The sequence below is a fragment of the Erinaceus europaeus genome, unplaced genomic scaffold (assembly GCF_950295315.1).
Source record: "Erinaceus europaeus unplaced genomic scaffold, mEriEur2.1 scaffold_312, whole genome shotgun sequence".
Classification (NCBI taxonomy): Eukaryota; Metazoa; Chordata; class Mammalia; order Eulipotyphla; family Erinaceidae; genus Erinaceus; species Erinaceus europaeus.
Window position 1 is genome coordinate 132,144 of NW_026647755.1, and position 18,710 is coordinate 150,853.

The 18,710-nt window shown below is 46.5% G+C and overlaps 1 protein-coding gene and 1 long non-coding RNA gene across 3 annotated transcripts in view; both read right to left on the minus strand.

Moving 5' to 3' along the window:
* The window catches only part of PPP4R3A (protein phosphatase 4 regulatory subunit 3A), a 30,742-nt gene extending 22,618 nt beyond the window's left edge, over positions 1-8,124 (minus strand). The window contains exon 1 of the mRNA XM_007538967.3: positions 7,593-8,124. Coding sequence (XP_007539029.1) covers positions 7,593-7,734 — 142 coding nt within the window. The 5' untranslated portion in view covers positions 7,735-8,124. The remainder of the gene's footprint in view (positions 1-7,592) is intronic.
* A 2,678-nt stretch (positions 8,125-10,802) lies between these two features.
* Positions 10,803-18,710, minus strand: LOC132536453 (uncharacterized). Of its 2 annotated transcripts, XR_009548024.1 has the most exons (4): positions 18,690-18,710; positions 16,082-16,156; positions 14,092-14,738; positions 10,803-11,021 (listed from the first exon to the last, which is right to left on the minus strand). It is a non-coding gene; the product is annotated as an uncharacterized LOC132536453 (long non-coding RNA). The 2 variants fall into 2 exon arrangements; XR_009548023.1 differs by lacking the exon at positions 18,690-18,710 and having other exon boundaries at positions 14,092-14,956; positions 15,997-16,110.

An 18,710-nucleotide genomic window follows, 5' to 3' on the forward strand; every position in this document is an offset into this window, starting at 1 on the left:
CTGAGTGAATGTCATTTACATTGTAGATCAAGATTGTGGAATATAATAACAACATCGCTTTTATGAAAATAAGCTTTCCGCTATCCCCATCAAGATCCCAAGCACATTTTTTAGGAGAATAGAAAAAAATGCTGCAAATGTTTATCTGGAACCAGAAAAGACCTAGAATTGCCAAAACAATCTTGAGAAAAAAGAACAGAACTGGAGGCATCACACCCCCAGATTTCAAACTATATTATAGGGCCATTGTCATCAAAACTGCTTGGTACTGGAACATGAACAGACACACTGACCAGTGGAATAGAACTGAGAGCCCAGACATGAGGCCCCACACCTATGGACAGCTAATCTTTGACAAAGGGGCCCAGACTATTACATGGGGAAAGCAGAGTCTCTTCAACAAATGGTGTTAGAAACAATGGGTTGAAACATGCAGAAGAATGAAACTGAATCACTGTATTTCACCAAATACAAAAGTAAATTCCAAGTGGATCAAGGACTTGGATGTTAGACCACAAACTATCAGATACTTAGAGGAAAATATTGGCAGAACTCTTTTCTGCATAAATTTTAAAGACATTTTCAATGAAACAAATCCAATTACAAAGAAGACTAAGGCAAGTATAAACCTATGGGACTACATCAAATTAAAAAGCTTCTTCACAGCAAAAGAAACCACTACCCAAACCAAGAGACCCCTCACAGAATGGGAGAAGATCTTTATATGCCATACATCAGATAAGAGTTTAATAACCAACATATATAAAGAGCTTGCCAGACTCAACAACAAGACAACAAATAACCCCATCCAAAAATGGGGGGAGGACTTGGATAGAATATTCACCACAGAAGAGATCCAAAAGGCCGAGAAACACATGAAAAAATGCTCCAAGTCTCTGACTGTCAGAGAAATGCAAATCAAGACAACAATGAGATATCACTTCACTCCTGTGAGAATGTCATATATCAGAAAAGGTAACAGCAGCAAATGCTGGAGAGGGTGTGGGGTCAAAGGAATCCTCCTGCACTGCTGGTGGGAATGTCAATGGGTCCAACCTCTGTGGAGAACAGTCTGGAGAGAACTCTCAGAAGGCTAGAAATGGACCTGCCCTATGACCCTGCAATTCCTCTCCTGGGGATATATCCTAAGGAACCCAACACATCCATCCAAAAAGATCTGTGTACACATATGTTCTTGGCAGCACAATTTGTAATAGCCAAAACCTGGAAGCAACCCAGGTGTCCAACAACAGATGAGTGGCTGAGCAAGTTGTGGTATATATACACAACGGAATACTACTCAGCTGTAAAAAATGGTGACTTCACCGTTTTCAAGGTCCATCTTGGATGGACCTTGAAAAAATCATGTTGAGTGAAATAAGTCAGAAACAGAAGGATGAATATGGGATGATCTCACTTTCAGGCAGAAGTTGAAAAACAAGATCAGAAAAGAAAACACAAGTCGAACCTGAAATGGAATTGAAGTATTATTACTCCAAAGTAAAAGACTCTGGGGTGGGTGGGTGGGTGGGGAGAATACAGGTCCATGAAGGATGATAAATGACATAGTGGGGGTTGTATTGTTAAATGGTAAACTGGGGAATGTTATGCATGTACAAACTATTGTATTTACTGTTGAATGTAAAACATTAATTCCCCAATAAAGAAATAAATTAAAAAAAACAAAAACAGAAACAAACAAAAAAGACTGCATCTGTGCCCCATCCTCAAGAAATGCCAATGTCTGTGTCAATTCTAAAACTGTTGGGTAGAGGTGGTAAAAATCCTAAAAGCAGCAAAGTAGAATTTGAGCACAAAACAAGACTAAGAGACATTATCCTCACCTCAGCAAATAGCTCAAGCTGATAGAAACACTCATGGTATTTATTACAAGATGAAAATCTGAGACATCTATATGGAAATAACCCCACAACTTAGAAGCAATGGACACATTCTTAAAGAGTTCTGCCAACTTTGACACAAGAGGAAGTAGATAAATTTAAGAGGCCGATCAATAGTAAAGAAACTATAACAAGTGGCCAGGCATTGACACACCTGATTAAGTGCACACACTACAGTGCACAAAGACCCAGGTTCAAGCCCCTGTCCCCACAGACAGGGGGAAAGCTTCATGAGTGGTGAAGCAGAGCTGTAAGTGTCTCTGTTGTCTCTCTCCTATCAATTTCTTTCCTCTATCCAAAAATAAAAAGAAAAAAAATTGAAACACTAATCAAAAGGCTCCCCAAGAACAAAAGCCCAGATGCATATGGCTATACTAATGAATTTTATAAAGCATTCTAAGAACACTCATTTCCCTCAAACTCTCCCAGAGAACAGACGAGGGAACACTCCCAAACACATTTTATGAGGCTAATATCACTCTGATCCCCAAAGCAGGAGTGGACTCTACCAAAAAAAGAAAACTGATGAACATGGATGCAAAGACCCTCGACAAAATCTTAGCTCATCAAATCTAACATCCTGGCAAACAAGGATGGCTCAACAAAGTAATGTAACCCAATATATCAACAATAAGATTTTAAAAAATTGCATGAACTTATCAATTGATGCAGAAAAAGCGTTTGATAAGGTCCAACACCCATTTATGATAAAAGCCCTCAAGAAAATGGGAGTGGGAGGAAAAATTTTCAACATAATAAAGTCTACATATGACAAACCCACGACTAACGTGCTCAATGGGGAAAATTGAAAGCTTTCCCCCTCAAGTCAAGAACTAGACAAGGATGTCCACTCTCACCTCTTCTATTCAACATAGTCCTAGAAGTCCTCACTATGGCAACCAGGCAAGAAAGAGATATTAAAGGAATCCAAATTGGAATGGATGGAGTTAAATTATTGTTTGCAGGTGAAATGCTGTTATACCTACAGGACCCCAAAAACTGCCAGAAAAAAAAAAACTAGACATCGATAAAGTCAATAAAGTAGCAAGTTACAAAATCAATAACTCATAAATCTAGGAAGCAATCTCATTTACAATCAAATCCAAAAAGGTAAAAAAAAACCTAGCAATAAATCTAACAAAGTTTTCAGCGAAAGCCATAATATAATGTTAAGAAAACAACACACACACAAAGAAACGGAAGAATATCCCGTTTATGGATTGAATGAATAATTATCATTAAAATGGCAATCCTGCCAAAAGCAATCTATAGATTCAATGCAATCCCTATTAAAAACCCAATGACATATTTCAAGGAACACAGAAGTATCTCAATTCCTGACTTCAGTTCATATTACAAAGCATTAATAGTTAAAACAGTGTGGTATTGGAACAAAAATGAACAATAGGACAAATAGAACAGGATAGAGCCCAGAAGTAAACCCACACTTGTAGAGGGGCCAGAACTGCCCAATGGGCAACAGAAGTCTCCTTTAACAAATGGGGACCCAACCTGGCAGCGGTTCAGTGGGTTAAGCACACATAGAAGTGCAAGGACCCACACAAGGATCCCAGTTGGAGCTCCCCGGCTCACATGTGGTGAAGCAGGTCTGCAGATATCTTTCTTTTCCTCTCTCAATTTCTCTCTGTGCTATCAATAAAATGGGGAAGAAAAAAAAGGCCTCCAAAAGCAGTAGATTCATAGTGCTGGCATTGAACCTCAGCAATTTTCCTAGAGGCAAAATTTAAAGGGGGGGGGGGAATCATCAAATTTAAAAGCTTTTACACACCAAAAGAGAATTCTTTAAGGATAAACAGGAAACCCAGTAAATGGGAAAAGATATTTGCACATTACACTTCAGACAAATGGTTGATAGCAAAAACATCTATTAAAAACTCATACAGCTCAACAAAAAGAAAAAGGGTGGTGGTAGATAGTGTAATGGTTATGCAAAGAATCATGCCCAAGGCTCCCAGGTTCAATCCCCCACACCAGCATAAGCCAGAACTGAGTGGCTCTGGTTCAAAAAAGTCCAATAAAAAAGTGGGCAGAAGATATGAATAGATGGCTCTCTAGAAAGATGCAAATATCCCACAGACATAGGTGAAAATGCTCCAATTCACTCATCATTAGAGCAATGCAAATTAAAACCACATTGAGATTCCACTTCACACCTGTGAAAAGTAATGGGCCCTATCAATAAAATAAGTGTTGGAGAGGACTACACTGCTGGTGAGGTGCAAATTGGTGCAGCCATTATGGAGAATCCTTAAAACTCTGAAATCCCAGGTCCAATCCCCTGCACCACCATACATAAACCAGAGCTGAGCAATGATCTGCTATCTCACTATGGTAAGTTATGTATAGTGCAGGTAGCAAGTTTTTTTTCTTTTTTCTTTCCTTTGTTGCCCTTGTTGTTTTATTGTTGTAGTTTTTATTGACGTTGTTGTTGTTGGATAGAACAGAGAGAAATGGAGAAAGGGAAGACAGAGAAAGGGAGAGAAAGATAAGACACCTGCAGACCTGCTTCACGGCTTGTGAAGCGACTCCCCTGCAGGTGTGGAGTCTGGGGCTCAAACCGGGATCCTTATGCGTCCCGACTCCCTAGAGGTATACATACCCTGCGTCAAAATATAAGTCCAAAGGTAAGAGGTAGAATAAAAATAAATAAGGCAAGGAGATTATAACACTTAAGCATCAGACTTTCTCGTCTGAGACTTGAAGGATCCACATTCAGTTCCCAGCACCGCCCCATGCCATAGCTAAGCAATGATTTGGGTTTAAAAAAAAAAAAAAAAAAGTCAATTCTAACTCACACCGTCTTAATAGGTGATTCCTACAAGACACCGCCACCTGTTCCACAGATTTGCAGCTTTCATCCTCCTCCTGGCAGTGTTAGTTTCCCATTAAATTAGCAGAGAGGGAAAATAGCAGGCTGTTAATAATTAACACCTCAGAAGAACATTAATTTTACAGACTATAATATAGTTTAAGTGTTAGGAACAAAGTTGTTTTAGAAAAAGTCTGAAAAGCTTTGAAAACTTAGTAAAAGGGGGCCAGGCGGTGGCGCAACGGGTTAAGCACACGTGGCGCAAAGCACAAGGACCAGCATAAGGATCCCGGTTCAAGCCCCCGGCTCCCCACCTGCAGGGGAGTCGCTTCACAGGCGGTGAAGCAGGTCTGCAGGTGTCTGTCTTTCTCTCCCCCTCTCTGTCTTCCCCTCCTCTCTCCATTTCTCTCTGTCCTATCCAACAATGATGACATCAATAACTATAACAATAAAAACACAAGGGCAACAAAAGGGAATAAATAAATATTAAAAAAAGAGAAAACTTAGTAAAAAAAAATATGGTAAAATAAACATTTTATTTAATATACAGCTAATACCTTTTATTTATTTGCCTTCTGGTTTATTGCTGGGGCTCAGTGCCTGCACTACAAATGCACTGCTCCTGGAGGCCATTTCCCCCATTTTGTTTTCCTTGGTGTCATTATTATTGTTGTTGCTGTTGTTGTTGGATAAGAGAGAGAAATGGAGGAGGGGAGACGGGGGAGAGAAAGACACCTGCAGACCTGCTTCACTGCCTATGAAGCAACTCCCTTGCAAGTGGTGAGCTGGGGGCTCGAATGAGGAACCTTGTACCGATTATTGCAATTTGTGCCCTGTGTGCTTAACCCACATGCTACCACCCGACCCCCATACCTTTACTCTTAAAGGGACCCGTGAGTGAAAAGAACTGGTTCAGCCAATACATGGGAAAAGCTCAATAATTTTACTGGGTAAAAAACTTATTTTATGGAAAATCAGAAGCACTTTTTGATTTGCTCATTACTATGAAAAGAAATTCCCAATCACCCTAGAATAAGAATGGGGGAAGCTCACACTAATGTGTACCCCAAAACTAACATCCCTTATAAAAGTCCCATGTGTAATTCTGAGTTTAAGTATCTTTAAGCCACATATGTATACACACACATATTTTAAGTAAATTGAGTCTAAGTATAGTGCAGCAATAAAAAGAAATGTAGGTGTTTACAACATAACTACAGTGGATGCTAATAACTGGCAGGAGGTGGGAGTTCTGGCTTCTGTGGTTGCTTCTCCGCTGGACATATGGGTGTTGGCAGCTGGATCCACACCCCCAGCCTGTCTGTCTTTCCCTAGTGGGGCAGGGCTCTGGGGAGTGGGGCCCGGGGAAGTCAGGATGGAATCATAGTCGCATCCGCAACTGCAAAGTTGCCTGGAAAGTGGCAGTGCTGGAATTTTTCTAAACCCACTCTCGAATTTAGTGTCCCATACAACTTAAACTTTACAATACTGGGTTGGGAAAGACAGCCTAATGATGCAAAAGACTGTCTGTCATACCTGCAGCTCTGAGGTTCCAGATTCAATCCCCAGCACCACCATATGCCAGAGCAGCAGTGCTCTGGTTATCTTGTCTCTTTGTAGCTTTCTTATTAAAATAATTCTTTAAGCTTTAAAAATTCATTTTCGTTTTTTCCCTCCCGTAAGCTGCCTCGAATTAGGGACTATTTTCCTAAGTGGCGAAAGTAAAAAACTGGGATAAAAAGCTATCTCTGTATCACCAAGCATGACTACGTAGACTTAATGCTTACTCTAAAGAGAAAATACGCCCCCCAAGTGCCTCAGGCTCCACACTCCAGTGTCAGATTCAATCCCCACAAGACAAGAGCTGAGCACGGCTCTGAGATAAAAGTTTTAAAAAGTCACAGAAAGGACGTCGTAGGAGTGTGCTGAAACACGCGATCATCGAGACTTCAGAGACGAGCAGGCCTACACATGCGCCATGAGCCCGCCGAGATGCGGGGTCTGCGGCTGGCTGCTACGACTTTCGTGAACAGAACCACGCCAGCACGCGACATTCACGCGGTGCGAGAGCCGGTCACCAGTGAGAGATGCACCGGGTGCGTCCAAACTCGGTCCCTGTAGGCGTCTACGGAGGGCGACTCCCACACGACGCCTGGCGCCTCCCGGCGACTCCCACACGTGGCCCGGCGCCTCCCACACGACGCCCGGCGCCTCCCACACGTGGCCCGGCGCCTCCCACACGACGCCCGGCGCCTCCCACACGACGCCCGGCGCCTCCCACACGTGGCCCGGCGCCTCCCACACGACGCCCGGCGCCTCCCACACGACGCCCGGCGCCTCCCACACGACGCCGGCGCCTCCCACACGTGGCCCGGCGCCTCCCACACGTGGCCCGGCGCCTCCCACACGTGGCCCGGCGCCTCCCACACGTGGCCCGGTGCCTCCCACACGACGCCCGGCGCCTCCCACACGTGGCCCGGCGCCTCCCACACGTGGCCCGGTGCCTCCCACACGACGCCCGGCGCCTCCCACACGACGCCCGGCGCCTCCCACACGACGCCCGGCGCCCAGTTCCGCGTTTCTTCCTGCCCCGAAGCCAGGCGCCCGTGTGGTGCGGGCTGAGCGCCGGGTCGACAGCCAAAGTCCCGGAGCCGGAAGGTGGAGGAAGGACAGACGAAGATGTCAGCCCTGTGGGGGTCCTTCCACACCCGGCCGCTGACTCCCAGGCTCGGCCCGCGGGGCCGGGCCGGCACCTCGTCCTCCCACCGGTCAGCGGGACTCGAACCGCGCGCCGCGGGGTGCGGTCGGGAGCCAGGTACCGACCTCAGGCCCCGCCCGCCCGCCCGCCCGCCCGCGCCTACCGTCGCTCTCCGCCCTGACGAGCAGCGACATGCCCTTCAGCCGCTCCACGTAGCCCGACGACACGTGCCCGGTGCCCCGGTCGTCCCACTGCCGGTCCTCGTTGAGCGTGTACACCTTCACCCGCCGCCGGGTGTCGGTCATCGTGCCGCCGCGGCCGAGGCGCGGGCCCCGCGTCGCCCAGGAGCGGCCGGAGGGACGGAGGCTCCGCTCACTGCCGCCCGCGCATCGCTCACTGCCGGGCCGCCGCCGCCGCCGCCATCGGCCCCGCAGGTCGCTTCCCGCGCCGCCTCAGGCCGCCGCCGCCATGTTCTCCGGCCCGGCCCGCGCCCCCCGCCCCGAGGCCCCGCCGCCGGGAGCCCGCGCCCGCAGCGACCGCGCCCGCCGCTCGCGACGCCCCTCCGCTCTGGCCGCCCGAGCGCGCCCAGGCCCCGGAGCCCCTGGCCTCGGCCGCCGCCTCTCCCGTCTCGCTCACGCAGCCCAAGCCGCCGCCATCTTGGCTCGCCCTCAATGGCGGCGCGGGGTCCCCGGGCGGCAGCGGCAGGGGCGAGGGCGGGGCGGGGGCGGCCCGCCGGCCGCCTCTGGAGACAAGAGCGGGGCGGGCGGCGGAGGCGCGGAGCGAGGCGGCAGGCGGCGCGCGGGCGGCGGCGGAGGCGGAAGGCTGGCAGCGCCGGTGACGGCCCGGGCTCCCCCGTTCCCAGCACGCCCCGCCGTGCGTCGTGCGTTCTGCGTCCTGCGCCGTGCGTCCTGCGCCGTGCGTCCCGCGAGCCCTGCGGCGCGTGCGTCCGGCGCGCGCCGCTCGCGTCATCAACTGCGCCTGGGGCTCGGCGACGGCCCCGCCCCGCCGCTCCAGCCGCTCCAGCCGCACCGAGGGCGAAAGATGCGGCCCCAGGGCGGCCTCTCTGGGTCGAGCTACGGGCCGCTCGCGCGCTCGCCTCGTCCTCTCAGTTTCCCTTAAATGGAATTTCATTTCCCTTTATTGTTATTGTGGTTATTATTTTTGTGACTGAGGCCATTGTTAGGACAGAGAGAAATGTAAACAAGGAAGGAAGGAAACCATAAATAACTAAAAACCCCAAACTGGGAATAATGGGCGTGAAGGGACAGCGGCTAAGAGACACTATAGGCCATCCGCTCCAAAGAATCTCATTCAGGGGCTAAAAGGAATGAACTACTGGGTGGGGGAATAGCATGGTGATGATGCAAGAAGACCATTAAAAAGACCATTAAAAAAAGAAGACCATTAAAAAAAGAAGACCATTAAAAAAAGAAGACCATTAAAAATACGGAGAAGGACACCTGGGCGGGGTGGGGCGGGGGCGCGAAGCATGGCGGTTCTGCGAAGAGATTCTCATGCCTGAGCCTCCAGAGTCCCGAGGTCCGTCTCCGGTACCAACACAAGCCAGAGCTGATCAGGGCTCTGGTCATACTGTGAGCAGCTATTCAAGAAAACAGAAAATGAAAAACAGAGATGGAAAGACAGCCCATGCTCAGGGACTGGAAGAATTAGTATCATCAAAATGAATATTCTACCCAGAACCAATTTCAGTTGGTTCGGGATAGAATATTACAAATTCAATGTGATACCCATCAAAGTCCCACCAAGTTTGAGAGAACAGAACAAAAATTACAATAATTTATCTGGAACCAGAAAACACCTAGAACTGCCAAAACAGTCTTGAGAGAAAGAAGTAGAAGTGGTGGCATCATACTACAGACCTCAAACTACATTATAAAGTTACCATAATCAAAACAGCCTTGTAAAAAAAAAAAAAAAAAAAAAGGCCTGGTACTGGAACAAAAATAAGACACACAGTGGGACAGAATTGAAAGCCAAGAAATAAACCTCAACGCCTATGCACATCTAATCTTTGATAGAGGGGCCAAAAAACAATTTGGAAATTTAACAAAATGGAGGAAGAAGCATCTCTTCAACAAATGGGGCTGGATGTGGTCTGGCAGGTGGCGCAGTGGATAAAGCATCGGACTCTCAAGTATGAGGTCCTTAGTTCAATCCCGGCAGCATATGTGATGTCTGGCTCTTTCTCCTCCTATGTTTCTCAATAAATAAATATTTTTTTAAAATGGTGCTGGAAAAACTGGGTTGAAACATTCAGAAGAATGAAACTGAACCACTTTATCTCACCAGAAACAAAAGTCAACTCCAAATGGATCAAGAACCTGGATGTTAGACCAGAAACTATCAACTAACTATTTAGAGGAAAATAGTGTTGGAACACTTTCCTATTTAAACCTCAAGGACAACTTTGATGACACAAACCCAATTGTAAGGAAGACTAAATCAAAAGCAAATCAATGGGACTATGTCAAATTGAAAAGCTTCTGGGGTGGGGAAGATAGCATAATGGTTATGCAAAGAAACTCTCATGCCTGAGGCTCCGAAGTCCCAGGTTCAATCCCCTGCAGCACTATAAAGCCAGAGCTGAGCAGTGCTCTAGTATCTATCCTCTCAATAAAATATTTTTCAAAAAGAAATATATGTAGGGGGTTGGGCAGTAGCGCTGTAGGTTAAGTGCACACGGCACCAATCACAAGGACCAGTAAGTGTCCCAGTTGGAGCCCCCGGATCCCCACCTGCGGGGGGGGGGGGGGTGTCGCTTCACAAGCGGTGAAGCAAGTCTGCAGGTATCTATCTTCCTCTGTCCCTCTCTGTCTTTACCTTCTCTATTTCTCTCTGTCCTGTCCAACAACAATGACATCAATAACAACAATAATATTCGCCACAACAACGATAAAACAACAAGGGCAACAAAAGGGGAAAAGAAAATGGCCTCCAGGAGCAGTGGTGTAGGCACTGAGCCCCAGCAATAATCCTGGAGGCAATCTATATATATATATATATATTTCTTTTTCTTTTAATTAATTTTTGGTTGCCCTTGTATTTTTATTGTTGTTGTTATTGATGTCATCGTTGTTAGGACAGAGAGAAATGGAGAGAGGAGGAGAAGACGGGGAGAGACAAGACGCCTGCAGACCTGCTTCACCACCTGTGAAGCGACTCCCCTGCAGGTGGGGAGCCGGGGGCTCGAACCAGGATCTGTATGCTGGTCCTTGCGCTTTGAGCCAACTGGGCTTAACCCGCTGCGCTGCTGCCCAACTCCCATGTTTATTTATTTTTAAGATGGATTTTAACACTTTATCCACTGTACCACCTCCCAGGTCACACCTGTTTCCTATTTCCTTTTTTTTTTTTTCCCTCCAGGGTTATCACTGGGGCTCAGTGCCAGCACTACAAATCCACGGCTCCTGAAGGCCATTTTTCCATTTTATTGTATAGGAAAGAAAGAAATTGAGAGAGAAGGGAGAGATAGGGAGAAAGAAATAGACACTGGGGGCCAGGTGGTGGCACACCTGGTTAAGCGCTCACATTACAGTGTGCAAGGACACAGGTTCAAGCCCTTGGTCCCCACCTACAGGGGGAAAGCTTCACAAATGGTGAAGCAGGTCTGTAGGTATCTGTCTCTCTCCCACTCTATCACCCCCTAATCTCTGTCTCTATCCAATAATAAATAAAATTTTAAAAGTAAAATAATGAAATACACCTGTAGCCCTGCTTCACCACTCGAAGCGTCCCTGCCACAGTGTTGCTGCAGGTGTGGAGGGCAGGATCGAACTCGTATCCTTGAGTGGGTCCTTGTGCTTAGTAGTAGTGCACTTGGTACTAGTGCTCTTAATCAGGTGTACTAGCGCCCCCCAACCCCATATCCTGCGTGACCAAATCACATTGAACCAAGTGGTGTTACTTCAGGTGTTACCTGTTGCAGTCTTCTAATCATTCTAAAAACCCTACCTTTGCTTTCATGTTTCACAACTGAACAATGTATGTCTTACTTTGAAGTTGAAGCACTCACCCCAACAGAGGATCTCAAAACTGAATTCCATTTGAGAACCGCAGAAGCAGAGGGGGTGGGTTGGGGGGTGGCTTCCTCTCAGATCCTGAGACATGCAGATGATGTTACAAAGGGGTCACTTCCTACCTATGGCGCTGGAGCATATTCCAGAAGGTTCTCCTGTCTAATCCCCTCCAGTTTCCTCCCCTCACCATTCTTTGATTTTTCTATTGTCCTGGGGTTTCAGCACTTCATTGAGCCAGGTCTTGGACCAGTTACAAAGTTGGAAACTGACCCTCTGACTTCCCATTCTTTGTTCCATAATTGATTGGCCAAGATTAGGGCTGTCCCTCCACCAAGAAGTAAAACATATCCTGCTCTATCATCCACGGGAACTTCTCCAGGTTAGCAAACTGCTGTGAACATTGTCAGTCACTCTGTCTGCCACTTGTTTCCTTCTTGCTATGAAAGCAGATGTCAAAGCCCCACAGAGGAGACCTGCAGGTGAATGTTTTGTTTTGCCCAGAAGAAAACAAAATCCAATGTCCTCCTCTTCGATGTAAGTTACACAAAAATAGCAACTAGTTAGGGCGCTAGTTGGGGGGGAAACAACACATGGAGAAGGAAACAGATAAACCTCCATTCTACAGGAACTGGATAGTGGCACACCCGGTTGAGCACATGCATTACTATGATTGAGGACCTCACTTCAAGTCCCTGGTCCCCACTTGTAGGGGGAAGCTTCACAAGTGGTGAAGCAGGGTGGCAGGTGTCTGTCTCTCTTCCTCTATCTCCCTATTTTCCTACCAAGTTCTTTCTGTCTCTATCTAATAAAATTAAATAAAAAATATTTTCAAAGTTAGTATTAGACCTAGTTATAAATTTTCTTTTTTCCTCTTTTTTAAAAAATACTTTTATTGCCACCAGGGTTATTTCTGGGGCTCAGTCCCTACATGACAAATCCACACTCACAGAGCCATTTTTTCCTTTATTTTTATTTTAATATTATTTTTATTTGATAATAGAGGTTGAGAGAGGAAGGAGAAATTGAGAGGAAGAAAGAGAGATACCTGCAGACCTGCCTCTCCTCTCATGAAGCCCCCCCCCCATGTGGGGACTGAGGACTTGAACCCAGGTCCTTGAGCATGGTGAACCGCCATCCAGCCCCGCCCCCCCCCCCCTTTTACTTGTCTAAAATCAATCCATTTGTATCTCCTATTCCCTGGCCCAAGTGGCACCCTGAATTGTTAACAAACTCTTGTTTCCTTGGTCCCCAGGATGGTTCCACCCACCCATAGCAAGCAGCAGTGGTGCCGAATCTGCATCTCGACCTGAGTTCCTGTAGCAGCCTCCCTCTGGCCTCCCATTCTATGAAATCACTGTCTATATATATATATATTCTCCTTTTTCTTGTCACCTGAGTTCCTATAGCAGCCTCCCACTGGCCTCCCATTCTATGAAGTCATTGTTCATTCTTCTCCTTTTTCTTAACTAGACCATGACTCAGCTCTGGTTTATGATGGGGTGAGGGATTGAACCTGGGACTTTGAAGCCTCAGGCACAAGAGTCTCTTTGCATAACCATTATGTTATCTCCCCCACCCACTTTTTTTTTTTTTTAAAACCAGAGCACTGCTCAACTTTGTTGTAGGGTGGTGTACAGGATTGAACCTGGGACTTTGAAGCCTCAGGCATGAGAGTCTGCACAGCCCTTGTGCTACTATCCCTGCACAGCATTTTATTAACATTAGAAACTCTTCCTCTAGGGGCCAGGCAGTCATGCACCTGGTTAAGCACACACATTAGAGTGTGCAAGGACCTAGGTTCAAGCCCCTGTGTGTGTGTGGGGGGCTTCACGAGGGGTGAAGCAGGGCTGCAGGTGTCTCTCTCTTCCTCTCCCTCTCTCTCCCCCCTCCCCTCTCTGTCCCTATTCAATAATAAATAGATTAAAAAAAAAGAAAGAAAGAGAAACTCATCCTCTGACTGCAATCTGACAACAGCAACAGCAATGAGATCAAGCACTACAGCCTCCACAGAGCCAGGCCTGGCACTAGCTCCCTCACACCAACTCATTCGTTAGACCTCCACCCCACCACCTGCACAAAACAGATGGAAAAGGCATACCCACTTGACAGGTGCAGAAGCTCAGGCACAAGAAGTACCTTGTCCAGGTCACACCTTTATGAAGGAGGTAAGCAAGGTCCTAACCTTGCTCACTCAGCTCTCAGAATATGACCTTGACTCTGTAAAGACACAACCACTGTTGACAGTTCCTAGCACTGGACATTTTGAGGGAGGGGTGGTGTGTGTGTGTGTGTGGGGGGGGCTGCGGCTAGAGGCCTCAGCTTTTCTGCTGTGGCAGCAGCAGGCGATTCCTCCTGCATCTTCCTGGGTGTGTAAGGATCCCTGGCAGCACCCAACAGCTCCTCACTACTGGGGCACAGGCACTCAGGACACACAGCTGGGAATTCTACTTGTGTCTGTAAACCAGTGTCCCCCAGGTGCTGTGTGCTTCCAACACCCTCACCACCGGCACCTTTTCCTCTGAGAGGGCCTGCAGTTTGGCTCTGAGTTTGTCTCAGGAAAATGGTTTGGGCTTTCATTCTGCTGAGATTCTGAGAACATGCCTGAAAGCCAGCTTCCTTCTCCACCTCTCCTTCCCTGGGAAGGAATGAGTTCTACTCACTCTGATCTGCAAACAACAACCTTCAGGGGCTGTGGTCTCAGAGAGTAGACTCTGCCCCCTAAAAGTTGAGGACTGGCAAGTAAATAGCTCACCTAGATAGTATGCTCTCTGTAGCTTTCATTTAAAATAAGTAAAATACTTAAAACAAAGAGGTTGAAAAATGCAGCACAATCACTCCACATAGTAATGATTATCATTTTATAGTTTCCTAAGACCCTCGAGGAGCATCTTCTGTAGGAATGCTGACACAAGACATTGTCTACAGATTTAAAAAAATGGAGAATTAGCAACTTAAGTTACCATGGGATGCTACCAGACTTCCTCTGACTTTCACATTAACATTTAACTAGACTTCTCTGAGAATTGTCTAATTCCACCGGCAGGTAAAGAGGAGAATCATGGCTGTCATGTCTGCCACTAAGATTTCTGTTGGGAAAGATGTTGCAGCTTCATTTTGATTCCCCGGATACAATTCTTGCACATATCCCAAGGGTGGATGTTCCGTATCTGCAACATAAATGCTATAAAAATGAGCCCCCCAAGCACAACAGCTGTGGCAATGGCGATGAGATTGTGTCCTGGGAAAGGCAGGGGGACTTCATCCACATAAATCTGCAACAGGAAAAGCAAAGTCTTTTAAGTTCTCTGATTGTAGTCTTTCAAAATCAAAATTATAAATGAGAGCTAAAGGAGGACGAGCAGGTGGAGGAGGGGACGGAAGGAGGGAGGAAGGGGGGAGCAGAATATCATGCTGGCACATGGGATGTGAGGGATTGAGCACACGCGCGCGCACACACACACACACACACACACAGATTGTACTTCTTGTACTTGAGAGCCCAGCACTTTATCTACACTTTATCCTGTTTTCTTATTTGCTTTGATAGAGAAATGGAGAGAGGAAGAGGAGATTGTGAGGGAGTGACACCCAAAGCACTGCATCATTGCTTGAAAAAGCTTCCTCCCCTGCAGGTGGGGACCTGGGGCTTGAGTCTGGGCATCTCCACATGTGAATGTGTGCATTCAACCAGGCATGCCACTGCCAGGCCGTGTTTTTATTATTGCATGTGATAGACAAGAGTTTCATGGGGGGGGGGGAGAGAGATCAGAGCAGCAATTTGATACCCATGGCACTGGGGCTTGAACCAGGCACCTCAGGCATTCAGGTCTAATTCTCTCCCAGTTGAGCTATTTCCCAGCCGCACAAGTATTTTAGGCTGCACCCATGCAGTATAAATAAAGGAAGGGAGGAAAATATTCAAAGCGAAAGCATTACTGATGCCTGCGTGGGAGGCGGGGGTGAGAGGAAGGGCGATAAAGGCAGAAATGCCTGCTGAAAGAAGGACAAGCAGTTATTAAGACTGTCCCTGTGGGGCAGGCAGTGACACACCTGGCTGAGTGTGTACATCGCCACCACAAAGTTACAGGTTCAAGCCTAGTCCCCACCTGTAGTGAGGAAGCTTCAAAAGCAGGTGTCTCCCTCTTGCTTTCTCCCTAGCTTCCACTTCCCTCTCAATTTCTCTCTATCCAAAATATTTTTTAAAAAAAGATGATTCCTTCTATTGTGACCACCATCTGTAGGACTATCTCCAGTTACCGCCATTGTATGAATCTTTCAGACTTTGTTTTGAGAGTCTCTTGGACTGGATACTTCAGTCATTTCCCCAGCTGCCAACACCCCATTCAGCTTCTAATTTTTAAAAGACTGATTGACTTACAAATGAGAGATAAAGGAGGACAAGCAGGTGGAGGAGGGGAGGGAGGGAGGGAGGGAGGGAGGGAAAGAGAGAAGCAGAACATCATGTTGGCACATGGGATGTGAGGGATTGCACATACACACACACACACACACAGATTGTACTTCTTGTACTTGCAAGTCCAGCACTTTATCTGCTGCACCGCATCCTAAACCACCCACCACTCCATTGAATTAATGCTACATGTGTTCTCTTTACCTGAAATTCGTCAACTAAGTGGCAAAAAGTGACACCTGGAATAACAGACACTCTGAAGTGAAAAAGCTCCGAGCCCTGGGGTGTGGGGGGAAAGCAGTAGTAGTCAACAGTAGTACTGATACATATGTCCCTTAATTAGAAAGTCAGCAGTACTGATACATATGTCCCTTAATTTAATTTTAGGTAAAACAGAGAGAAATTGAGAGGGGGAGGGAGACAGAGTGTGTGAGAGAGAAAGAGACACCTACAGCCCTGTTTCACCACTTGTGAAGCTTCCTGCCTGCAGGTGGGGACCTGGGCTTGAACCTGGTTTTTTGTACATGGTAACATGCATACTGCACTGGGTATGCACTGTCACATCCCTCACATGTCCCTTCAAGTAGAAAAATGCAGTGAGGACACTCTCCATGTAGATGGAGTAGAGAGATGCAGTGAGGACACTCTCCTTGTAGATGGAGTAGAGAGATGCAGTGAGGACACTCTCCATGTAGATGGAGTAGAGAGATGCAGTGAGGACACTCTCCTTGTAGATGGAGTAGAGAGATGCAGTGAGGACACTCTCCATGTAGATGGAGTAGAGAGATGCAGTGAGGACACTCTCCTTGTAGATGGAGTAGAGAGATGCAGTGAGGACACTCTCCTTGTAGATGGAGTAGAGAGATGCAGTGAGGACACTCTCCATGTAGATGGAGTAGAGAAATACCAGCTTCCCAGTGGCTCTTGAGTATGTTGATGCATCAAAATGAAAGTGTGGGGGGTTGTATTGTTATATGAAAAACTGGGGAATGTTATGCATGTACAAACTATTGTATTTACTGTTGAATGTAAAACATTAATTTTCCAATAAAGAAATAAAAAAAAATGAAAGTGTGTGACAAGGATGTGAACAAACAGGAAAAAACAAAGCTATATTCAGGGGAGAGCTTCACAAGCGGTGAAGCAGGGCTTCAGGGGTTTCTCTGTCTCTTTCTCCTTCCCTCTTAACTTCTCTCTGTCCTATAAAATAAAATACATTTATATATATATATATATGTAGAGAGAGAGAGGGAGGGAGGAAGAAGGAAGGAGGGAAGAGAAAACATGTCAAGGTGAAGAAACAAGCAGAAAGTCTCGCTGAGTACTTTTAGTTAATCTCCATATTCATAGTTTTAATATATACTTTATTTATTTATTCCCTTTGGTTACCCTTGTTGTTTTTTATTGTTGTTATTTTTTAAATTTTTTTATATTTATTTTATTTATTTTTCCCTTTTGTGGCCCTTGTTGTTTTATTGTTGTAGTTATTATTGTTGTCATTGTTGTTGGATAGGACAGAGAGAAATGGAGAGAGGAGCGGAAGACAGAGAGGGGGAGAGAAAGACAGACACCTGCAGACCTGCTTCACCGCCTGGGAAGCGACTCCCCTGCAGGTGGGGAGCCGGGGTTCGAACCGGGATCCTTATGCCGGTCTTTGTGCTTTGCGCCACCTGCACTTAGCCCGCTGCGCTACAGCCCGACTCCCATTGTTGTAGTTATTATTGTCGTTGTTGTTGGATAGGACACAGAGAGATGGAGAGAGGAGGGGAAGATGGAGAGGGGGAAAGACACCTGCAGACCTGCTTCACTGCTTGTGAAGTGACTCCCCTGTAAGTGGGGAGCCAGGGACTTAATATACACTTTAATCTTTATTGGCCTTCAGAACAACTATTCAGAGTGGATCTATTTCATGCGCTTTTATAAGCAGCTGGAATCAGAAGACATGTCTGTGCAAAAATACCAAGCTCCTTTCCACGTGGCCTTTTTTTTTTCTTTTGCCTTATCATTTTATTTTTCTTATATTTAACAGGACAGAGAGAAATTAAGAGGGGAGTCGAGTGGTAGCGCAGCGGGTTAAGTGCACGTAGGAGAAATTAACAGGGGGAAAATGAGGAAAGAGAGAGAGAGACCTTCAGCATTGTTTCACAGCTCGTGAAGCTTCCCCCCTGCAGGTGGGGACTGGGGGCTAGAACCAAGGTCCTCACACGTGGTAATGTGTGCGCCGCTATCTACTCTCCCCCCAGTTTATGGAAAGACACTTTCTGCTTTGCCTTGAGATAATCCATCAGTGTTCCATCAGCTCAAAATACATAACACTAATGACCAATCCAACTTTTATCTGTCCATAGAGTCACAATGCATAAAGAAATGGATGAAAAAGAAACACTCTCCATATATTCTAAGATGCTTTGTAGCATGCATGGATGCTACTTGAAACTGAAAACTAATTGTGGTGTGTACAAACACTTTCTTTTTTTTAAATATTTATTTTATTTATTTATTCCCTTTTTGTTGCCCTTGTTGTTTTATTGTTGTAGTTATTATTGTTGTTGTCATTGTTGGATAGGACAGAGAGAAATGGAGAGAGGAGGGGAAGACAGAGGGGAGGAGAGAAAGATAGACACCTGCAGACCTGCTTCACCGCCTGTGAAGCGACTCTCCTGCAGGTGGGGAGCCGGGGTTCAAACCGGGATCCTTATGCCGGTCCTTGTGCTTTGCACCACCTGTGCTTAACCCGCTGCGCTACAGCCCGACTCCCCCACTTTCTTTTTTTTTAACTTGAAAGAGAAAAACCCTGGTGCTGGCGACTTACCCTTATACTTAAGTTGAGGCC